The sequence below is a fragment of the Capricornis sumatraensis genome, chromosome 16 (assembly GCF_032405125.1).
Source record: "Capricornis sumatraensis isolate serow.1 chromosome 16, serow.2, whole genome shotgun sequence".
Taxonomy (NCBI): Eukaryota; Metazoa; Chordata; class Mammalia; order Artiodactyla; family Bovidae; genus Capricornis; species Capricornis sumatraensis.
In genome coordinates this window covers 81,846,599-81,871,575 of record NC_091084.1, presented here as the reverse complement: position 1 = coordinate 81,871,575, position 24,977 = coordinate 81,846,599, and the positions used below count along the sequence as shown (strand labels likewise).

The window sequence follows — 24,977 nt, the reverse complement described above, 5'->3', positions numbered from 1 at the left end:
GGCTCGTGTTTTACGGCTCTGCAGCCTCCTAATCGCTCTCCGTTGCTTTTCCAGAAAGTGCTGACGGCCATGAATCAAACCTGGCACCCCGAGCACTTCTTCTGCGCTCACTGTGGAGAGGTGTTCGGTGAAGAAGGTACGGCCCGGGTGGTTACAAGAGGACCAGCAGGGCTTTCCCTGATCTTCTCTGCTGGTCCTGGTTCCTGCCTCGACCCCCCGGGTGCCCATTTCGGTACCAAACGCCATCCCTTTCCTACCTGATCTGACGCTGATACCTTTTGCTTAAATGAAAAATTTAAATCAAAGTCATACAAATGCATAGTTTAAAATGCAAATACTATGCCGAATAATATTAAAAAAGAACACTCCTTTGCTTTTCCTTTTTCCACCCCCAAGTCCAGTTCTCCTCTCCAAATATTTTAGCTGCTTCTATTATTTACTTGTGGGGCTTTCCAGGTGGCGCTAGTGGTAAAGAACCTGCCTGCTGATGCCCTGCCGGAGACGCAGGTTCCATTCCTGGATCGGGAAGATCCCCTGGAGGAGGGCATCGCAGCCCACTCCAGTATTCTTGCCTGGAGAATCCCATGGACAGAGGAGCCTGGCGGGCTACAGCCCGTGGGGTTGCAAAGAGTCGGACACGACTGAGCAACTAAGCACAGCACATTATTTACTTGTATATTTTAAACAGGATATTCCTCTATATGGATTTTTTTGTCCAATTTTAGGCATTACATGTTAACTTTCTACCAAGAGAGATAAGGACTTAGAAATGTTATTACTCCTCCACCCACCCCAACATAATTCCCCTCCCCTATTCTCTCAGTTATAATTAGGTCGTAATTATAAATCAGATCAGTATTCAATGTGTACATGTTGGCAGTCACATATATATTGCTCACAGTTGAGTCATGTAACAAACTGATATAATACAGTGTGGATCTGGGGGTTCGTCTGCCTGGTTCAAATCTGGGCTGTGGCATTTATTAGCCATATGATGTTCAAGTTATCTTCGGAGCTCACTTTCCTCATGAGTAAAATGGACCTGATAATAATGCTTGCTTTAGAACTTCCCTTGTGGTCCAGTGGTTAAGACTCTGCGCTTCCAATGCAGGAGCATGGGTTTGATTCCTGGTTGGGAATCTAAGCTCTCACATGCCATGTGGCACGACCAAAAAGGTTTTTTGTTTTTTTTTAAGTAAGAAAAAATGATAATGCTTACTGTATAGGGTCATTATGAGGATTTTAAGAGACAATATCGATGTGTTTGCAACAGTGCCTGGCACGTGAAGACTGATAACGAAGATGACGATCATTCTCGTGGTGTCCTTTTCATACACATGTGTTATTTCCTGAAATTAACATCTGGATCCCTTTTTCATTAGCTTAATTCTCATTGTAATTATCACTAATTTATCTGACAGAGCTGCGAAATCCCTCTCAAAAATTGTCAACCACTTCTGGTAATACATCAGTTCTGTTCCTTTCTTTTTTTTTTCTTGGAGACATCTGTCCATGAGACTTTCATCCTTCTGCTCCAGCCTGCCTGCTGAGAAGCAATACTTTATCTCAGGAATCCCTTATACTAAATCCTTTCCTCCATCTTTGAATGTGTATTATTGCTTTTATTTTGGTGGAGCACACCCTCCAGTAGCTCCTGGTAAAAGCTTTGAAACCTTGAGCATCTGAAAATATCTTGTCTACCTTAAGTAGACAGGAGCAGGCAGAAGCTGTCCCTCGCCATTCTGAAGACACTGCTTCACTGTCTTCCTGCCTCCGTGGCTGAAGTTTTTTATTAAGCTTTTGTTCTTGTTCCTGACCCTTTCTGTGTGACCTGTTTTGCCCCTGTTGCAGGCTTTTTACTCCCTTCTGTTTTTTGCATGGTCTTGATTTTTTTTTCTGACTTCTTCTTTTTATGTTTGTTTTGAACCAATATAACTCATGTATGAAATCAGAAAGCTTCTTTTTCTTGTCCTTTTAGAATTAATTCACAGGGATAGTTGTCTTCTAAATAAAAATTTGAGGCGGTCTTATGTCTTTTTTGATTATTCTCAATGACTTACTCTAAATAGAAAAGTAAATTTAAGACACAAAACACAAGTCTAAATCCTTAGGTAATTCATTCTGCATAATAACTGAAGCTTCCAACTTATTTAAGGGGAGACAGCTACTCTCTCCCCTGGTGGGGTCTTTAAGCTGCAGAAGGCCAGGGAAGAGGGCTATGGCCGGTCATTGGTCCTTTCTCGCTTTTATTCTCACACCCACTGCTAATCTCCATAGCTGACCCCACCAGGGTAGAAACAGGGGTGGAAGGGTTTAGCTTGGAGGGCAGAGAAGTTCTAAGTTGTCTAATTTGCTTTGAACTCTCTGGGCTTGGTGTATATTTAAGTCTGACTTTTCTTTTTGCTGTTGTTTAGTTGCTAAGTCGTGTCTGCCTCTTTTGTGACCTCGTGGACTGTAGCTTGCCAGGCTCCTCTGTCCATGCGATTCTCCAAGCAGGAGTACTGGAATGGGTTGCATTTCCTTCTCCAGGGGATCTCCCTGGCCCAGGGATTGAACCTGGGTCTCCCGTGTTGCAGGCAGACGCTTTATTGTCTGAGCCACCAGGGAAGCTGGCTAGAATGACTGCACTTAATTTCAGGTGCCTCTCTCTATTCAGCGGCCGTAGGCCGTTTAACCAGACTCTCACCTGTGGATCTTTTCCGGGGAGGAGTCAAATTCCATCAACTGTATGGGAAGGGCACCCATGGCCAGCTCTCAGAGTGGTCCTGTTGCAGTCGCCCTCTTGACTTGAGGGTCCCCGGGACCATGCCTCATGCCTCTTGGCAATGGTGGTGGAGCAGGCGTAGCCCAGCTTTCTCGGAGAAATCCCTGTCTCGGCCTCGCTTTCTCTTTGCTGTTGTTCAGAGGCTCAGTCATGGCCCACTCTTGGCGACCCCGTGGACTGCAGCATGCCAGCCTTCCCTGCCCTGTGCCATCTCCTGGGACTTGCTCAAACTCATGTCTATTGAGTCGGTGATGCCATCCAACCATCTCGTCCTCCATCTCCCCTTCTCCTCTTGCCTTCAGTCTTTCCCAGCATCACGGAAAAGATCCTTTCTCTTTACCTGTTTTATATCCTAGGTGTAAGGGAAGAGTCCAAGATTTGTGCAGATAGTCCATAGCTGTCTACTTTGAGGGACGTCTTGCCGCGCACTTGGAACTTTGACGTCTATCACATCTTGATGCCCTCTATCCCGTTGCATTGGTCTTCGCCAAGTGCTGCTGACCTTTCTTGCCCATTCTTTATTTAAGAATGAATGAGACACTTTAATGCTAACCGGAAGCTCTGTGGGTGAGGCAGAACGTGCTGACTGGTGGGCCGGTACTCAGGTAGGGTGCTGCAGGACCCTTAAATATTAATATTTTAGGTCTTCTGTCTTGAATAAATTTTACCAAAGAGTTGTGCTCTCTGTCAGCCTTACAAAAATTAGTAAAAGGGATTAGGGGATGGGGTTTTTACCGTTCAGTATGCCAACTTTTATTTAATTCCCATTTTTTACTAAAAAACGTAGAACTTTAATTCCGTCAGGCTTCCCTGGTGGCTCAGACGGTAATGGCTTTGAGCTGCCTTGTGGCTCTGCCTGCAATGCAGGAGACCCAGGTTCGATCCCTGGGTCAGGAAGATCCCCTGGAGAAGGGAACGGCAACCCACTTCAGTGTTCTTGCCAAGAGAATCCATGGACAGAGGAGCCTGATGGGCTATCATCCATAGAGTTGCAAAGAGTTGGACATGGCTGAGTGACTAATACTCTTAGTAGAAAGCTTGACTTCTTTTCTTATAGTACATGTCCAATATCCCTGAACATTGAGACCCTCTGACTTGAAATTTACAGAAATAATCATTTCTGTAATTATTATTTACAGAAATTATTATTATTTATATAATTGTAAATTATTGTTATTTACAGAAATAAATTCTGTAAATTATTATTTACAGAATAATCATTGCATCTTACAGTTCAGATGGGGAATCTGATTTTCTGACAGTTCTTCAGACTTTCAACCAATCCTGCTCACAGCCTTGAAGACTATTTTATGAGTTTAAAATAATCCGAGCCTGAGCCCCTTTGATGTTTTGGAGCTCAGGATGGTTGAGGGTTTTTTTGGCTGTGTTACTCAGCATGAGGAATGTGGGATCTTCGTTCCCTGATTAGGGACCAGACCCATGTCCCCTGCCGCGGAAGCGCAGAGTGTTAACCGCTGGCCCAGGAAGCCCCCGGAGGGCTTCAGTTTTACCAGCATCTCCCTCTTTAATTATCTAGGTTTCAGGTTTATGTTATTGTTGCTGTTTGTTGGTTTAGCTTTGTTTCTGCCAAGCTAGGTGCCACTCTAACACCCACTTTAAATTTTAGACGATTTTGATAGTTCACCTGTGGCGTGGTCTTGCCTTTTCTCTTTTCCCCATGAATCTTTCTGTTTTAAATAATGCTTCACCTATTGTGCTAGTGATGACTCAAGAGGATATGAAGGTAAGCCCCATGGCATGCTAGTTCTCCTGGAGGCCAGGTCTTAAATATCAGGCAGGTTAACGTGTATGTGCGCTAAGTTGCTTCAGTCGGGTCCAACTCTTTGTGCTGCCGTGGACTCCAGCCCTCCAGGCTCCTTTGCTCATGGAATTCTCCAGGCGAGAATACTGAAGTGGGTTGCTGTGCCCTCTTCTAGGGATGGAACCCGACCCAGGGGTCAAACCCCTATCTCTTATGCCTTCTGCACTGGCAGGCAGCTGCTTTACCACTAGTGCCCCCTGGGAAGCCCTATGTATATTCCTGACTATTACTCATTTAATCTCCAGCACAACTTGGGGAGAATAATTTTACCAAATATTAGATGGAAGCACTGAGCATCGGGGAGGTAAAGTCACTTTTTTTTTTTAAGTCATGCAGCTAGAAAATCAGAGAACTGGAATTTAGACTCAGGTTTCACTTCTGCACGTTCCGTGTTTTCTTCTGCACCATTGCAACTGCCCCTTGATGGAGACTGAATCCCTCTTCTGCTGTTGGGTCTCTTTACTTTCTTGGCACAAACACGGGACACTTTATTTGAAGACAGACCTGGGTAGAGTAGCGCTGATAAAATCCACTAGCGAAGTGCGTTGTAGTGATTTGCTTGCTCCCTGAAGCTTGTTCCGTGCTTTTCACAAATCATTAGGTCTTTCATGTTCAGACTGCACTTTAGTTAAACAGCATTTTTCGTTGAGATTTAGTCTAAGTCATGGTCAATTTATATTGCACTGGTCGCCATAGAAGTCTGAGGGTGTGTTGGGTGAAAGAGTCAGCAAGTGAATACTGCCCGTGGATAATTATGATGTGGAAGGTGCCTGACAGCAGACACCAGTGCATACATATTTCAAGAAGAGACGTGAGTTAAATACAGAAGAAAAATACCCTGTCCATAGGATAACCAGGAAATGCCTTGAAGGTAGCTAGCTTGCATTGTTTTTGGCTTGGGCCCCTTCTAACTAGACAAGGCTGAATTGGTCATTTATGACTTTATATAATCGATATGAAGCCATGCTTAAAGCATATTTATTGAGACAAGTGACAACAAAGGCCCGTTACTAAGCAGAAGCTCCTCTTGGGTTGGCTGTTTGCTTTCATCCATTGTTTTCTGTAAATGCGCCTCCTGCCACATGGTTACTCCATTAATTAGGTGGCATCCGGCCTGGCCCCGAGTCCCACAGTCACACACGAAGTTCCTGTAATGACAGCGCAACCGCTGAGCCTCCTGGGAAATTAAATCCATCTGCATTTTTGTTTCAGTTCAGAGGATTCCTCTCTAAGGCTCACTAAGCACACCAGCCCTTAGCATCCTCCCACAGGGACCAGGTCCCCAGTGCCCGTGTCTTTCTCTTTAATTGTTCATTATCCAGGCCACGCCGGTGCCCCCTAATTTCCCTGGTGGCTGTGAGCCTCACCAGAGTACAAACACCGTTCTTCACTTAAGGTACTTTTGCAAATTGTTAGTGTTTCTTATCTGTCCTCCAGAGTAATTGGCCCCGGAGAGAGGCTCCAGGAAAGTTAAGTGCTGAAACTTTCTCAATTGGTTGGATTACTCACTGCAGGGGTATCACAGCAAGTTGGGCTGATTGCCTTTGCGTCCTCTCCTGGGGCTCACCTGAGCTAAAACAGAGGCTGTTACTTCCCTCCTGTCTCATGCTTGAGACCAGCTCCCCTGTAAATGCCTAGGCGAGGGTCATTCCTAGGGCAGTTGGCCTGTCTCACAATTTTCTCAGGTGACACCTGCTTCTAGGCAAGCTCAGTTCTACCCCGTTTGTTTTATGAAACATCAGCATCAGCTTGGGGACTGGTCAAGGATGCAGAGTTTCGAGCCCCAACCCAGGCCAACTGAATCAGAAGCACTGGGTGGGGTGGGGCCACGCAGTCAGCGTACAGACCAGTTCTCCAGGTGGCGGATGTGTGCTGTAGTCTGTGTGCCGCAGAAGCAAGAAAGATGGCTGTGGGTGTTGGTTTGCTTGGCTTCCCCTGATGGCTCAGCACGTGAAGAATTGGTCTGCAATGCAGGTGACACAGGAAACGCGGGTTCAATCCCTGGGTTGGGAGGATCTCCTGGAGGAGGAAATGGCAACCCACTCCAGAATTCTTGCCTGCAAAATCCCATGGACAGAGGAGCCTGGCGGGATACAGTCCAAGGGGTCGCAAAGAGTTGGGCACGACTGAAGTGACTTAGCATGCCCGCCTTCAGTTGTCCTTGATCAGACTCTAGAGGTTCTTTGACAAAGAGAACACCTGAGCTCTTCTTTGTCTCAGAGGCAGAAAAGAGGGATACAGGACAGCCTAAAAAATTATTGGTTTACATTCTTAGATCTAGAGGTCTCAGAAATCTATTAAATCGTCTGCTCTTCAAAGAAAGCGTAGTTGAACAAGGCAAGGCATATCAGAAAATGCCCCGAGGTTAAGGGCCACTGCAGCTGCACGATTTGGACGTGAACCCCTGGCTCCTCCTATTGCCTTTTTTTGGATCTGGTTGCTATGGTCAAAGTGTGTTTCTAGAAATAATGTTTCTTGTGTTTTGCTTACATGCTGTTTGAGTGGGGCACATTTAGAGATCTCTTCTATTTACCAAATTATTGGGTTATGATATTTAAGCTCAGCTGATACCCTCAGTTCCCGCGGAAAGTTCAAGGTGACAATGCGTTTAAGGTCAAGGATGTAACGTCCAAGTTAGACTTTGAAGCTAGGCCTAGATTTGAATCAGTTCCTCCACCGCCTAGCTGGTTATTTGTGATTTCGCTGAGCTTCCCTTTTCTCCCTTGTAAAATGAGAGGGTTGCTATGAAGAATCGAATTTCGATTTAGTCCTGCAGGGAGAACCCTCAGTTGGAACCAGTAAAACAGTAGGTGTTGCAAAAATGAGGTTGTTACTGGTCCTCTTTGTTTTAGGTGGAATCTCCTTGGAAATGCTAAGGAGAGTTTCTTCTAGAAAAGTTCACCTGTTTATGCGTGTTCTAGTTAATTTTGATGCGGGGCGACCCTCTTCTGAAGCCATGGTCTCAACCTTGCTGTTGTAGTATTGTTCACAGGCCTGCGAATTCGATGCATGTTTTTTGAGCAGCTTCTATCTACGTATCAGGTACTGTTCTAGGAACTCGGGGGACAGTGACAAAAAACAAAGTCCCCACATTCATGCTGCATATGTTCTAGTGAGAAAGACAGACGGCAACCAAATGGCCAACTGATTACCTAACTTACTCTGTGCCTTAGGAGAGGGGATGAGGGAGAGCAACAGGGTTCTGCTTGGAAAAAAGTGGTCGAGTTGTTGTTCCCTTAAGCAGACCCCTGAGTTAAGTGCAGAACCAAACCATCTGGGTGTCTTAGGAAATGATTTTTGAAGCAGAGGGAATATATCACATGAATAAGTGCTTGAGGATGAATCAATTTATTATATTTTTCTTTTTTTTAATGTGAAGACAATAAGACCTTGCATAAAATTTTATTTGTAATCTATTAACTTCTTAACCTAGTGCAACAAAAAATTTGTCCTACCAATATTTTTCTACATTTATTAATATTTGTGTATATATAAAAGTTACAGTATGCTTGAAATTCCTTTTTTTCCCCTTAAGCGTTTTCCCATGTTGTTTAATAGTTTTATAATGATTTTAATAATATCAGTTATTCCATCAGGGCTTCATGTAGACAAATTTTAAAAGATTATATGCCTGAAGATGTTTACTAAAGCATTATTTATAGTTCCAAATACTGAAAACAACTAAATGTGTTTGCAACGATATATTTAGATTGCTTGTGTTTTCTTAGTACAGCTGTAATGACTATCTTTAAACACAGAATTTTCTTCTATTGAATTATTTATGTAGATTAACTTCTAGATATTTATATATTTTAAAAATATTGATACACATTATCAAATGACTTTCTAAAACAATAATGGAATAGTAACATTTATCTTTGTCACTAGGAATATAAAAATATGTGAATACCTCCATATGTTTTGAGGCACTGCATATATATTTATTTAACACTGTTTTTACTACTTAGCTAATTAGAAATGAAACTACTAATTAGCAAAACTTGGAACTTCAGTACTTTCTTTTACGTTTCATTCTTAGCCATAATGTTGGATACAGTACCCGTAAAAGTATTTCTTCTTGGGCTAGTTGTCTATTTGTGAAGCAGACTTATTTCAAAGATTTTTAAAAGCAGTCACCATGGGTTTCTTATCTCGCATCATCTGGACACAGGATCTTTAAGAGCCAGGGGTTTTCTAACCTGCACCTAACAGTGAGCATTTCAAGTATTAAAACGAAAGCACTTAGACCTCAACACATTTATTTTTAAGCTTTTTCTTATGGAAATTTCAATAAATACCAACATCTTGCCAAACAAATTTCCTCTAACCACTACTAAACCACCTAGCCTTTTCTTTCGAGGGAATAATTTAAAAGCAAATCCTAAAAATCATATCATCTCACCATTAAATACTTCAGCCCATGTCAGCTCCAACTGATGGACACCCTTCATACTTCACAAAATTAACAGTTCCTTATTTTCATTTAAAACCCACATCCCAATTTCTCAAGTTTCTAAATGGTGTTATTCAGTTGCTTTGTTTGAATCAGGATCCAAGCAAGATCCTTTATGTTCTGCCTTTGACTGCTTTATCCCTCAAAATTTTTGAATCCTGTAACAATCCTCTCTTCCTCACTTTTTTGTAGCGTTGATTCATTAAGAAACTGGAACCTACGTTCTGTAAAGGCCCCATATTCTTGATTTGACTGGCTGCTGCCTAACGATGGCGCTTACCTTTGCTCTATCTTCGTCTTGCCCCGCCTTCTGCAGTGTTTTCTGTAAATTGTCAGTTTTTTTTTTTGTAGGCAGTTTTATATCTTTATTCAATAATAAGATTAAGAATTTTCATATTTCTTTTCCTTTTTGCTACTTTGTTTTTATGATTGCTTCCATATGGGCAGAATTATTATTAATGGGTGATGACAGGATCATCTGGAACTTCATGATAATCCAAGAAAGATGAAGAAGAGAGTCTGTTTTTTTTTTTTTTTTCACTTCTTTTTCTGTGCTATTTTGAGAAGCTTTATAGGTAACTTCAAGTGTTTAATGTTTTAAAATGTTGTCTTTTGAATTTCCTATGTTAATTATCTATGCTGTCCCCATATATAATCTGTAGAAATATTGATGAGTGAAGATTATTTACTAAAAAATTGATCCATATTGACTGTATGGATTTATTATTATTTTACCTGATTTCTGATTTACATACTAGCTTTAGGCTTATAGCAAATTTTATTTAAGTTTTTTTTTTTCTGCTTTTTTTTTAATTTTTATTTTTTTTTTAATTTTAAAATCTTTAATTCTTACATGTGTTCCCAAACATGAACCCCCCTCCCACCTCCCTCCCCATAACATCTCTGTGGGTCATCCCCATGCACCAGCCCCAAGCATGCTGTATCCTGCGTCAGACATAGACTGGCGATTCAATTCTTACATGATAGTATACATGATAGAATGCCATTCTCCCAAAGTTTAGACCTAGAGACTTGATTCAGTTTAGGTTTAGTATTTAGGGGAGAATAGCTCATAGATCCTGGCTGCTCTGTACTGCTTGTTGAGTCATATCTAGAGGTATGTAATGACTGGTTGACCTACTTTTGGAAAATGAAAGTGTTACTTGCTCAGTCGTGTCTGACTCTTTACTACCCCGTGGATTGTAGCCTGCTAAGCTCCTCTGACCATGGAATTCTCCAGGCAAGAATACTGCAGTGGGTTGTCATTCTCTTCTCCAGGGGATCTTCCTGACCCACGGATCGAACCCAGGTCTCCTTTATTGCAGGCAGATTCTTTACCGTCTGAGCCACCAGGGAAGCCTGACCTACTTTTACTGATGCTAAGATTGACCACTGTTGCAAGCAGTGTCAGCCTCACCCCTCCATTTTCAAGTTCCCTATTGATGATCATTGCCTATCACCAGTGATCTCAGTTGTAAAATGGTGACTTTTCCATCACTCTTTCAGCGTTTATTAGATGGGATTATATAAACAGGACCATTTCATCATTAACTATTTAGTTATCTTGAGATACATCTCATACAGGAAAACTGAAGAAACGTTTTACTATGAATAAATGGTTTTACCGTGAATAAATGCTTTTATAACCTTATTGAAAAAAGTTTAAAAGATTTTTGTAGCTCTTTTTAGAATACAGCCTATGTATAAATAAATTATACAGTCAAAATACTGTGTGTTAGAGCCGCTGAATGAATTGTTGCCTTCTTTAGTCATATTATCAATTTGATGTATGGTTAATTTGCTAAAACTTGATTAAAATTTTAGAGATTGATTTCTCTATTCTTTTTTTTTTTTTTTTACATTTTATAAAACAATAATTGAAATCATATATCCAGTTTGGAACTCCTTGATTTAGCTATATTTTCCTGATATATAGGTAGCAAATATTTTCCTCAGTTTCTTGGTTGTGTTTGTCTTTGCTAATGATCTTTTTTGGCCGAACGTAAGTCATTCCTATATATTTTTAATGTGGCTAAGCTTATTAATCTTTAACTTCCTTTTGAAATTTGAGCCAATCTTAGCACAGTTTTCTATTCCCCAGTTAAAGAGGAACCCATCCATTAGAAAGACACGGCATTTGTCTAGGGCTGTGCTGGTCTTCCTCGCGGTGAGGGCGTCTCTCCAGCTTTGGCAGGCGGGCTCCTCTCTGACTGCGGGGGCACGGGCTTCTCCCTGCGGTGGCCTCTCTTGTTGTGGAAGACGGGCTCGAGGGCACTGAGGCTTCAGTCGCTGCAGCCCCGGGCTCTAGAGCGCAGACTCAGTAGTTGCGGCGCACGGGCTTAGTTGCTCCGCACGGGCTTAGTTGCTCCGTGACACGTGGGATCTTCTCGGATCAGGCGTCTAACTGTGTCTCCTGCATTGGCAGGTGGAGTCTTTACTGCTGAGCCACCAAGGAAGCCCCCATCCGTTTCTAATTCACGTGTTTATATGGTTTGAATGATTACATTTGGATTTTTGCATCAATTTGGAAATTATTATTTAATATTGCTTTCTTTTAAAATATTAGACACTTTTCTCCCACCCCAGATACTGTTTTAGATACTGGGGATTATAAAGTGACCAGACCAAAATACTTAGTTTCTTTCAGAGCAAACATTCCAGTCAGAGAGAAAAGGCAATGAAAAAAAGATGAAGAGATAAATACAGGCTGCAGAGATTCTCTCTGATTAGAGGATATTTGAGTTGATTTCTGAAACACGAGGCGGGGCTCGCCATATCAAGGCCTGGGAATGCAGAGGCCGATGTGCAGAGGCGTTGAGGAGGAATAGATCTCAACGCTTATTAAATGCTTGCGCAAATCAGACAGGCTGCCCTGGTGGCTGAGTGGTAAAGAAGAGACGTGGGTTTGATCCCTGGGTATCAGGAAGATCCCCTGGAGAGAAATGGCAGCCCATTCCAGTATTCTTGCCTGGAAAATCCCATGGACAGAGGAGACTCGTGGGCTACGGCTCATGGAACTGCAAAGACCCAGACACCACCTGTGACAGAACAAGTGTGAACCAGGCCCGACTCAGAAACCCTGTGGCTGCGCTGCCTCGCGCCTTTCTTATGACAGCCCCTTGACGCAGGCGTCTATCAGTGCATTTCGAATGGGGGAGAGTGTACGTCATTGCCCTCTTCTCCATCTCTAACTTGGTTTAAGGTCTCAAACCGCAAGAGCAAACCCTTGCTTTCCCTCTCTCCAGGCTTTCACGAGAAGGACAAGAAGCCGTATTGCCGGAAGGACTTCCTGGGCATGTTTGCACCCAGATGTGGGGGCTGCAACCGGCCAGTGGTGGAAAACTACCTTTCAGCCATGGGCACCGTCTGGCACCCAGAGTGCTTCGTGTGTGGGGTGGGTATCCCCTCTTATCTTCTGGGTTTCGGGAAAGGCAGGGTTCTCCTTTGTGGGGAGCAGGTGGTAAGAGGGTTCACAACTCGGGGCGAGAATTTGACAGGGGCTTCTTAAAAGAAATACATGTTTTTCTCGGCCATAGAAGGAATGGAATAATGCCATTTGCAGCCACATGGATGAACCTAGAGATTGTCTTACTGAGTGAATTCAGACAGAGAAGGAGAAATACAGTGTGGCATCCTTCTATGCGGAATCTAAAAAAGAAATTAGCTGTGTCCATGCGTCACAAAGGGTCAGACACAAGTTAGCAGCTGAACAACAACAGCAGAAGAAATGAGTTTATTTACAAAGCAGAAACAAACTCTCAGACGTCGAGAGTGGATTCATGCTTGCCGAGGAGGCAGGAAAGTGAGGGAGTCTGGGATGGATATGTTCACCCTGCTATACTGATAGTGGGTAACCAACAAGGACCTACCCTATAGCATGGGGAACTCTGCTCAGTGTTATGTGGCAGCCTGGATGGGAAGGGAGTTTAGGAGAAAATGGATACATGTTTATGTATGGTTGAGTTCCTTTGCCGTCTACCTGACACTATCACCATCTTGTTCATCGGCTATACTCCAATACAAAATTAAAAGTTTCTTAAAAAAAAAAAAAAACACAAAACACATCCATGTGGGCATTTGCTTGTCTGGTTTGCAGAGGGGCGATATTCTAACCTCCGCGTGTGCACTGGTGGGAAACTGGCGGGGATTTCCAGGCTGAAATTTTGCTGACACTTTACTTCTTGACATCTGCACCGCTTGTCTTTCTCTCCCCCTCACCGCCCAGGACTGCTTTACCGGTTTTTCTACCGGTTCCTTCTTTGAACTGGACGGGCGTCCCTTCTGTGAGCTCCACTACCATCAGCGCCGAGGAACCCTCTGCCACGGGTGCGGACAGCCCATCACGGGCCGCTGCGTCAGCGCCATGGGCTACAAGTTCCACCCCGAGCACTTCGTGTGCGCTTTCTGCCTGACGCAGCTGTCCAAGGGGGTCTTCAAGGAGCAGAATGACAAGACCTACTGTCATCCCTGCTTCAACAAGCTCTTCCCGGTGTGACCCCAGCTGAGCCCACATGCGCCCTCTTCTGACCTGCTGGAAAATTTAAGCCAAGAGAGGGAAGGGTACGTTTGTAGTTGCTGACCTTCTGCTCAGTGGGCTTAGAGGGAAAGCAAAGGAGATGGACAAAGAAGGGAGCGTCTAGAGGTGACGTGACTAGGCTTCCGGCTGTAAGTTCTGCTCTCAAGCCTTTTTTTTTAACAATGCAGCCGACTTTTGATCTGGGACCTGCTATAGTGCCTCTGCACGTGTATGTCCACATGCACGCATTCGTCCCACGCCTGCCTTCCTCAGCTTTCTCCACTTTCACCTCTACTGATGGTCCTACAGATAGATCTTGTCTGTGTAGCCTTAGGAGCTGGGTCTTTTAAGCTACCCCCATTTCCCTGTGACTGACTTTCCCACAATCACTGCTCTGGGCTTTGTTCCTGTCTTTTCTTAGCAGGAGGATAGCTGCCTTACAGCGCTGTGGGGGTCACTGCTGCGGGGCTTTCTGCTTGCTGCTAGAGATCACTGTGTCGCGCTTTAGTTCCTTGTGTTTCCCTTCAGTGTGTTTCTCCTTTTCAAGAGAAAGTAGATTTTAACTGGAAAACTTTGACTCCGGACATCACTGATGAATAAAGGAACTTGTGGTTTTAATGACTCAGTGTCATATTGGTTTGGTAAATAAATTTTCTGCTTCCCATGTTGTACGCCAGGCACAATATGCAGTTAAGTTTGTATCATACCTCTTGTTTACTTCCATACAACGGGCCCTTTTGTTTACATCAGAAAAAATGAAAAGGAGAGACTCCTAGTCATTGACTTTTAATTTGGGCTCGTAGCTTTCACTTTATTTTTTTGCACTTAAGTGATTGATTAAAAGATGGCAAAGCTTCTTAAAAGTTTTTTCATTGCTTTGTTTACCTTTGGAGGAAAACAATTTCCACTAGGCAGTTGCAAATTCATATTTGCATATGCGTGCATATCTCCAAACTCATAAAGTTGTATGTATTCGTTCAATTTTCTTGTATATCAACTATATCTCAATAAAGCTATTTTAAAAAGTGAAATGTGCGTCCTCCTTCGACTTCACAGTCATCGCATGAAAACAAGCAGGATGGCTGTTCTAACAGCATCTCTGAAGAAGGATACTTTAAACCTCATTTCACCATTTTCCAGTTTGGATTAGGAAATCCAACCCCGCCCCGCAAAAACAAAACAAAAAAACTCCACTTACTTATTTGTTCCTCTGAAAAATATTATGAGTAAACTTGTAGAAAAGCTTGTCAGACTAGTCAAGAGTCTGACTTTCTCAAGTTCTGTCTCAAGTCAATTTTAAAGGGAGTCATGCTTCCTCAAAAGAAATCTTCCTATGCTCTGTAACGTATCTCTCTTACCATGATATTAAAAATAGCCATATGATTATTTGTTACAGAAATTTTTTAAATCACTGAGGAAATCCCCTTCCCTGGAGGTATTGTTTAAAATAGGACTGAATTTTTAAAATAGACTGATGTCTTTAGATTATTAATATGGGGACAGAACTTCTAGGAGGGCAGGAATGGGTGAAATGATTCTTGCCAAGCTTTATCCCATTGGCCCCCTTTATTGGAGTGAACGGTAAGGGGGATTTGAGGGTTAAAAGGAACTGGTAACAGTGAAATTCGACAAAATAGGAACTCCAAATGCGCCCGAGCTGGGAGGGAGGCTGATGAGACAGGGAGCCAGCTGGCCTCTCGTCCTGCTGGCCGAGTACCAGGCTAAGCAAAATACGTGTTCCCTTTCTAAACATCCTCTTGACTGCATATGACTCTGTGATGGTGTTTGCAGGTGTTAATATGGTGGTATTCGTGGTTGGTTTGGGATCTGACAAAAGAAACGGGGTTTTAACCAGAAAGAACGTTCTGGTGGTGACTGTTTTTTTTTTAAGGATTGGCTATTTTGAGATTTCAGTAGAACCTACGTATTCAAAAATGTCAAAGAAAAACCGCAATTTACTAAGGTAAAATTAAGAAGTGAAAATTTTTATTTTCATAATGAAAGTGGGTTTATATTTGTCCCAAAGGGGATTCTGTCTTCTGCACTAGTGTTTCAGCAACAAGGAAACCACTGAAAAGTTAAAAGTTCTCCTTTTTTAAAAAATATTACTTTTCTCATACTGATAATATACCTGTTTACTTGGTTCTGAGTAACTCATAGGTTTTATTTCATTAATTAATTTTTTTTGGCTGTGCCACGTGGCTTGCAGGACCTTCGTTCCTCAACCAGGGGTTGAACCCAAGCCCCCTGCAGTGGAAGTGCAGAGTCTTAGCCACCAGACTGCCAGGGAAGTCTCCAAAGTTTTCTTTTTACTTTTCGGCCGTGCCGTGCAGCATGCAGGATCTCTGTTTTCTGACCAAGGATTGAACCTGTGCCTCCTGCAGTGGGAGCCTGGAGTCTTAGCCACTGAACTGCCGGGGAAGTCCCCTTTTAGCTTTTAAAAAATAAAAACTACTCTCAAAAGACAGGGTTTTTCCTGCCCATGAGGATATATACTTTTGTAGAAGAATGTGCTATTGATTGAAAACTCTATCCTCAAGGAGGAATCATTCAGTTTGGCCAATGGGCCTTTGGAATAGAGTCCTCCAAGGTGATACTTAGACAAAGACAACAGTCGTTTTTCCATAGGAGTGCTAGCACGTAACCTTGTAGGATGGCTACTGGCCATAAGCTCCCTGTTTGGGCAGCAGAGGGAGACAGAGTGCTTTTCTCTAGCTTTGCAAGCGAAAGTCCCCAGATTCATCCTATCTGCACTTGCTTAGATCGTATTAAAATAGAAAAGAAAACACTCATCCATGTCCAACTCTGTGACCTCGAGGACTGTAGCCCGCCAGGCTTCTCTGTCCATGAGATTTCCCAGGCAAGAATACTCGAGTGGGTAGCCTTTCCCTTTTCCGGGGCCTGGGGGTAGGTGTGGGCGCGGGGCGGGGGGGTGGGGGGGGGGCGGGCTTCCCAACCCAGGGATCGAACCCGTGTCTCCTACGTTTCTCTCAGATTCTTTATTGTCTGAGCCACCAGGGAAGCCCACATACCCACTCAGTGACTTTTGCTGGGGGAATTGTACTATGCAGCCTCCCTTAAACCAAACTAGATCGTTTCCAGAGTCAGGGTCAGAACTAAGGTCTTAAAAACACAAGGGCCCTGTGCAACAGATGTGGATACTTAAAAAATCTGGGGACTGGCCAAAAGAGATCAATGAATCTTGAATATGTATGACCATAAATGTTCGAGGGCAAAAGAGTTTCAAGATGATACAGAAGGTAACCAAGCAGATCTTTCCAGTGCCCTGAGGGAACACGCTCCCGAACTTCACAGAATGTAAAAGCAGAGGGGAGCCTGGAGTGAGGATGTGACGGAAACACGTGGCAGATACTGACCTTCCTTGGGGCTTAAGAAACATCCAAAGCAGCTTCAGTTTGAGAATCTGAGAAAGATCTTCCAGCTGAAATAAAAGTGAGGAGTGACGACCGTGTTTAGGGGCAAGCGTCGCAGCTGCGTACGTGTGTGTGTTCAGTCGCTCAGTCGTGTCCGACTCTCTGCGACCCTGTGGACTGTAACTCACCAGTCTCCTCTGTTCAGGGAGGTTTTCAGGCAAGAATACTGAGTCTGTTAGTCACTCAGTTGTGTTTGACTCTTTGTGACCCCATGGACTGTAGCCTGCCAGGCTCTTCTGTCCATGGGATTCTTCAGGCAAGAACACCTGGAGAGGGTTACCATACCCTTTTCAATTGGATCCTCCCAACCTAGGGATCGAACCCAGGTCTCCTATATGACAAGCAGATTCTTTACCCTCTGAGCTACAAGGGAAGCCCGTTAGGTGTCAGCAGGTCCTTAATAAGAACAGAGGTGGCAGTCATTACAATATGAGACTGAAAAAGTGACTACTTGCCCTCAAAATGCTGTGAGGTTAGTGTTATTAGATAAAACTCTCCATCAGAGCAGCATGTACGCGCTGAGAACCCAGAGGTGAAAGGAGAAATGGAAACCTGCTGGGAGACCCTGGATCAGGAGGAAAGAATCCTCAGACCAGTGCTGGAGCTTGAGCTGCGCTTGTTACAGATGTACAGCTTAGCCAGAAGGCAGCAGTGTCTCAAATCTATCCTCAAGTCTATACAGAGTGAGGTAAGTCAGAGGAGAAAAACAAACATCGTGTATTAACACATATAGGAGGACTCTAGAAAATTGGTGCTGATGAACCTGTCTGCAGGGCAGGAGCAGAGACGCAGACGTGTGTGGACACGGGGCGAAGGGCTAGGGGAGGACGGGTTGGGAGAGTGGGGTTGCTGTGTACACAGCACCACGTGTGGAATAGAGACGGCCTCTGTACAGGACAGGGGGCTCCGCTCGGCGCTCTGTGATGGCCTCGGTGGGTGGGGGGGGGGGGGGTTGGCGAGGAAGGCCGAAGAGGGAGGCCAAAGACGAATGCACACATCTGTGTCATTGTACAGCAGAAAGCAGCGCAACGTGCCAACGCAATTAGACTCCACTGAAACACGAGCGGAGATTCATGCCACGGATGCTGCTTGGTCTGGTGCCTTTCCGTAGAAAGTGGCTCGATCTCTAACGTCACTGTAATACTGTATCTTTGTGGTGAGAAAATGTTCTTGATGTCTTACTTGCAAAAAGAAAAAAGACAATTTGGAAAATTGTAAGAGAATTGTTATATTTACCTTTATCCTGAAAACTGGTACTTGAAGAAAATTGGGTTAAAAAGAGTTGAGGAAAAGAAAGAAGATATTTATAGTAATTCTGAGAGGAGCTTGTAGAGACGCTTTTTAACCTTTTGGAGGTTGAGGGTGAAGGATTTCATTATGTCCAATGACACTTGGAAAATATGACTTTCGCTGTCTGGTTGCTTTCCATTTTCAGACATGAGTTCAGAGATATTGGAATCTCAGAAGTAAGGTGTGCTTAAGTTGTGCCTCTAAGGGGTGCTTAGAGGGAGAAAGATTTTCCTAAAACAATCTGAAATTTTTGTAAGGGAAGGGAGTTATGGGCTCTATAAGTGAACGTGTGAGTCGCACCAGCTGAAAATTCCAGTGCTTCCAGGAAGCCTGGGGAAACACGAAGGGTGGCTTATAGCACGCTCTGTGGGGGAAGGAGAGACAGCGGTGGGGCTGGGCCCCGGCACTCAGCTCATCCCCTCCCACAGACTAAGGTGGCGTAGAGCACGCTCTCTGTGGGGGAAAGAGAGACAGCGGTGGGGCTGGGCCCCGGCACTGAGCTCATCCCCTTACACAAACTCAGCCTGGAGGGCCTCTTAGTTTGGGTTCTCCTGGAAGTGGGCCCAAGACTAGGATTTGTGTGCGGTAGTTTATTTAGAAGCGTTGCGGGTGTACAGGCAGGAGAGCAGGGAAGCGAGACAGGGGCTAACAGGCACTAACAAACCGCTTACTGGAGTGGGAAGTCAGAGCTCGAAACTCTCGACGACTTCTGGGGTTTATTAGACCACACGAGATGACAACCAATCCCCCACCCGACCTCTGCTGCCTCTGGCCTGCCCTCTACGCAAGCTGGATATGCTTCTGACCAAAGAAAGCCCTTAATCTGAGTGACAGGCTCTTTCGGTAGGGAGCATCAGCTTGCCCCAGGTAGTGAGGGCCAGCAGGCACAGGAAGTCAGAGCACCGGTGGGGAGAGTCGAGGGGAGGTGAGCCGGCGAGAAGAAATTCACGGGAAACATCTTCGACTCTCGTCTGGAGTGCGGGCTCGCTCTCAGTCGCTCGGTCGTGCCCGACGCTTCGAGACACTGTGGACCGTAGCCTGCCAGGCGCCTCTGTCCACGGCACTTTCCTGGCAAGCATCCTGGAGTGGGTTGCCACGGCCTCCTCCAGCTGGGATGTATAGTAAGCCGTTTGTTTTCAGAACTTTAATAGGGTACACGTATGCAGGAGAATATTACTCCGCCATAAAAACGGACACAACTGAGTCGTTTATGGTGAGGTGGAGCTAGAGTCTGTCATACAGAGTGAAGTAAGTCAGAAAGGGAAAAACAGATATTGTATATTAATGCATACCTGTGAAATCTAGAAAAGTGCCACAGATGAGCCTATTTACAGGGCGGGAATGGAGACAGAGAGGTAGAGAACAGATGTGTGGGCATGGGAGTGCTGAAGGGGGCTCGGGTGAGCTGGGAGATTGGCATTGACATATATACACGGCCAGGAGTACAGCAGACAGCTAGTGGGGGCTGCTCAGCCTGGATCTCCGTGATGACCTAGAAGGGTGAGAGGGGGGTGGGAGGGGGGAGGTCCAGGAGGGAGGGGACATATGTTCACACAAGCCGACTCACTTTGTTGCACAGCAGAAACTAACCCAACATTGTAAAGCGACTCTGCCCCAATTAAAATAAAATAAAATGTCCCCCGTTCTAGAAAGCTTAATGCATTTCATCAAGTGTAGCGAGGGTTGGGGGGATTTAGGGAGGAAAAGAATGGGCATTTCCATTTTACCCATGGAAAAATGGCAATTACACAACTTGGCCACAATCACTCAGTTTTAGTGATGGCATTAGAGCCGGGCTGATGCTTGCTTATAGAGTCCCTTGCCTGGGACACCTTCTCTTAGGCTTTACTTCAACAGTGCGAAATACATCTCAGAAATAAGGCCCATGAAGTGAATTTTCAAGGATGACTGAGGGCCCTGGGGCAAGAAAGGTGATGCAGTGGTGTAACCTATGCTGTTTGGGATATAGTGGCCAGAACTGTAGCCTTGACATCAGACAAACCCAAGTTCAGAGACTGAGTGCACCATTTACAGACGGTGTGAACCTTAGTTAAGTTATTTATCATCTCCAAACTTCAGTTTCATAATATGCTAAATGTGGGCAATAATCCCGTGTGGGTTTGCTCTGAGGATTAACCAAGATAATAAGTGCGAAAGAGCTTTGTAAACCTCCAAGAACCACACATAAAAGGCATTAACAAAACAGTCCAAGAGGTACGTGAGGAAGTCAGTACAGCTTCCATCTCTAGCATCTCCATGGAGACTGTGAAAATATAGCAGGCTTTTAGTTGCATTTCTATGATTTTAGAAATCTCTTTCGGGGCCCAGGACGAAAGCTGGTGGAATTGAAACCGCTGGGAGATTAGGAGCAGAACTTGAGTGTGAGCTGGTAATCTCCCTTCGCAGCAACATATTGACAAAGCAGCGCTCAAGACGGATTTCCACGGCACAGGACATCCATTCAGTCAGCTGCTTCCTGCAGACAGAAAGCAGTGAGTCCAGCTCAAGGAAGCAGAGCCAAGGGGGCAAGAGTTCAGGGGCCTTCCAAGGCTGCGGTCGTCGCTGCCTGTCAGTGGCCTGACCACAGTTCCAACAAAATTCCAGGAGAGCCCTTGCCATCATCATCACTTGCATTGCCAGAGGTGCTGTACCAAAATACCACAGACTGGGTAGCAGAAAGAAGCGAAATGTATTTTCGTTCGGTTCCAGAGGCCGGAAATCCACGATCCAGGCGTCCACGGGTTTGGCGTCTCCAAAGGCCTCTTGTTTTGCCTTGCTGGTGGCCGCTTCCCCCATGTCCCATGTGTCCTTTCCTCTCTGCATATGTCTCCCTGGTGCTTCCTCCTCTTCTTAGAAGAACAATAGTCCTGTTGGTTTAGGGTCCCACCCTTATGGCCTCATTTAACCCACATTAGCCCTATCTCCAGGGCTCCTCAGGCAGCGCTAGTGGTATGGAACTCTCCCGCCGGCACAGGAGACATAGGAGACACGGGTTTGATCCCCGGGTTGGGACGATCCCCCAGAGGAGGGCACAGAGACCCACTCCTGTGGTCTTACCTGGAGAATCCCATGGACAGAGGAGCCTGGAGGGCTACAGTCCATGGGGTTGCAGAGAGTCGGACACGACTGAAGCTTCTTAGCACACATGCATCTCAAGATGGCTGAGATGGAGGCTGAGATGAGACGTTCTAGGAAGGGTCCAGCTTCTGTGCGTTATGCCGATGTTCTGGGACACAGCCGACGCAGCTGGTTTCTCTTTTAAAGGCGAGCGGGAGACATGTTTCAAAGCACCAGTTTAAGCTGCTCTTTTTTATTTTTCACAAAGAAGCCCTCAGGGTTTGCAAATCTACAAATAGATACTTTTCCATTTTCATTCCTAATGAGAAGCATACAGTGCTTTTTTAAGATTACCACGTCTGATGATCTGAATGCTAGTTTGGTAAGTTAGAGACAAATACATTTCTTTTAAGTTGAGCTCCTCAAATGACATCTCTGTTCCTACTCCACTTTATCAAACTGAGAATCAGATGGAAGGTGCAAAATTCGGTGGGCTCATTCTGTTTTCCGGCCAGGTTCTAGGCTCCTGAAGAAAATCTGAGTAAGCCTTAGTCTTTATCTTCGAGGAGCTTACAGCCTAGGAAAGTCACATATCCAGGCCTAATATGAGCTTGTCTGTGCAGAAGGACTTCTTGCCTGGCAGCAGAGGTGAGGGCAGTGAGAGACAGAGGCACTAGGAAGGAAACGAGAGGAGGCAGACGGTGCACAGAGCTAAACAGATGGTTGGATAACATCCCTGACTCAGTGGGCGTGCATTTGGACAAACTCTGGGAGATGGTGGAGGATAGAGGAGCCTGGAGCGCTACAGTCCGTGGGGGTGCGAAGAATCAGACGCAACTTAGCGTCTGAACAACAACAACAAAATATCACAAGGCGATTTGGAAGAGTGCTATAAATAGAAGGACACACATGTGTTTTTCATAATCTCAGCAAAAAGCTTCATGGTGGAGATGGCTTTAATCTGAATCTTCAAGTGAAAATGAGAAAGGAAAACTGGGGCATTCCAACCCCGGGGAAAGGCAAGAAGAAAGGCAAAGAGGAAAAGTGCTTGGTGTGTAGGTGGAGAGAGGAGCTCCTTTACTGAGGACCCACTGTGCCTTTTCGGGTGTGTAGGATGAAGTAGGGTACTTGGTAGTAATAAAAGAGAATTAGCATATACCTACCACTATATGGGTGGTAAAGAACCCACTTGTCAATTCAGGAGACATAAGAAATGTGGGCTTGATCCCTGGGCTGGGAAGACCCCCTGGAGGAAGGCATAGGAACCCACTCCAGTGTTCTTGCCTGGAGAATCCCATGGACAGAGGAGCTTGATGGGCTATGGTCCAAGGGTTGCAAAGAGTCAGACACAACTGAAACAGTTCAGCGCACAGCACACATTGAGTATATAGAAAACAGATAATCAACAAGGACCTACTGTGTAGCACAGGGAACTCAATATTCTGTAATCACCTACGTGGGAAAAATCTGAGAGCGAATGCACGTGTGTGTGTGCACAACCGAATCACTCTGCAGTAGGCCTGAAACTAACACAACATTGCAAACCAGCTGTGCCCTGACATAAAATAGAAAGTAAAATAAAAAAGAGAGAGAGATACAGCAAGAAAGGCATGTTGGGCTAGCTGGGTTTGACTGTCAGGCTGGAGAAGTTGCATGTTATCCTGTAGGCAACAAGCAAGTCATTGCAGTTCGGAACACGGTGGATAGAAGTGAGAAGGGGAAGCAGAGGGAGGTATGAGCTGAGGTCCCAAGCCTCCTGTGCGTGCTGGGAGATTTTACCTGCAAAACACACATTTGAAGATAAAATTACTAATAACTTGAAAATAGCAACTGCAGAGCATTAAACCCCAAGGATGGAGCCCTCCTAAGCATGGGTCCCTGTATGATGACAACGCCTGCATGTCTGTGAGGCAGGCTCTGGAGTGGCCTTTCAGAACACCGTTTCAGTAGAATGGACGTGGCAACAGTGGAGGCCGTGGTGCAGTGGATTGAGGGTATGTCGGGAGACGATGTAGATGACGATCTTAATGGTAGAAGGAGGGATGCCGGTGGAGAACAAGGGTCTGTTAGGGTGGGAGAAAGCCTTCTGAGAGTTTTGGGGAAAGGATGGGTAACTTAAGCATGCTTGAGGCCACACAGGGTAAGAGCAAGTGAGAGAAGGCATGAAGGCTGGACCAGTAGCTACAGTAACGCTCTCACAGGAGTAAGCAAAGACTGGATCAACAGCATTCTTCGAGGAGGAGGAGAAGGAAGCGGGCACGGCGAGGTCCGAGCTAGGAAGGCAGAAGGGGGCAGTGTGAAATTAGATGGGGTGACTGAAGTGACATTAAATCAGGTGGCCCCAATCTTAGTAAAGAATATGGCGTCACCCGTGGAAAGGGCAGAGACCTCAGTGGGGCTGAGGACTCGCCAGAAGCTCGGGAGATTCTGGGTAAACTGGTGGATGGAAATGAGTCAGCGGTCTTAGAGCCTTTTGTTCTTCAGTCGCTCAGTCGCGTCCAATTCTTTGCGACCCCATGAACTGCAGCGTGCCAGGCTTCCCTGTCCTTCACTGTCTCCTAAACTCAACCATGTCCATTGAGTTTCAAATATGTTGCTAATCAGTTTTGTGGCTTTGGGTGGATCACTTCATCTCTATAAATCTGTTTAATCCTCAATCAAATTAGATATTTACAAAATAACACATATTTATAGTGTTCAGTATTCTAGGTACTTTATGTCTGTTAACTTGATTCTTACGACAACCCCATAATGAGAAAGAGAGGTATGGAGAGGCTAAGTGACTTGGGAGAGACTTCCAGGCACAGGGGGCTTGGGGACGGGGAGAGCTAGGGTTTGAACCTGTACATCTGGCTCTAGGGAGGGTCCTTGTCTCCACTGGGCCACTGCTGTCTTGGGTACCTTAACCCCTCGTGATCTCTTGAGTCTTAAAAGGCACTGACATCCATAAGTCCACAAAATTAGCATTTTAAGAAGACTAGTATCTTCTTCACTCTTTGTAAGTCCAAAGCGTCTTTCCTCAGCGAACCCACTGGTCAGGGTGCCGGGAACGTAGGCTCTGGTCCCCCAGCCGGCGCCCCAGTGAGCTCATCGCAGGAAAGCCTTGCAGTGGCCGCGAGGTGGCAGCATTCAATCAAAGAAATGTGGCCTTGGGCTAACTGAAAACTCAGGATGGGCCCCTTGCTTCTCCTTCACTTTTCTAAAACCCCAGAGTATACCTGTTTCATGGTGAAGTCTGGGCTTGATCTTCTGAGGTTCCCAACAGTGAAGGAGTCACAGGAGTCCAAGCCGCAGCGTCCCCGCTGGGAACTCAGAGCCTCTGGGAGAGAAAAGGAGGGAGGTAAATCCAGGGCCACAAGGAACTGATGAGCAGCGGGTTCTCTGCCACCAGCACCCAAGATTATTCCGTTTTACCTCGCTAGCAGTCTCCATTTTAAGCTGTTTAATTTAGTCTATATTATTAAACACGGATAAAGGGGAGAACTAAATTATTTTGTGGAAACAGACGTCCTGACTAGATTGTCTCAGGGTGTAAGACGCACCAGGTGACGTTTTCTCTTTCCCTTCTTTCCACTCCTTTGCCTTTTCTCTTCCCTTTTCCTTCTTGTTCTTCCTCCCCTTCCCCCCTCCCTCCTCCCCTC

The 24,977-nt window shown here is 45.1% G+C and overlaps 1 protein-coding gene across 1 annotated transcript in view; it reads left to right on the top strand.

Moving 5' to 3' along the window:
* LPXN (leupaxin) overlaps window positions 1–13,906 on the top strand; it is a 39,628-nt gene extending 25,722 nt beyond the window's left edge. Inside the window, exons 7-9 of the mRNA XM_068989125.1 lie at window positions 55–136; window positions 12,285–12,433; window positions 13,265–13,906. Coding sequence (XP_068845226.1) covers window positions 55–136; window positions 12,285–12,433; window positions 13,265–13,534 — 501 coding nt within the window. The 3' untranslated portion in view covers window positions 13,535–13,906. The remainder of the gene's footprint in view (window positions 1–54; window positions 137–12,284; window positions 12,434–13,264) is intronic.
* Window positions 13,907–24,977: the final 11,071 nt, after the last annotated feature.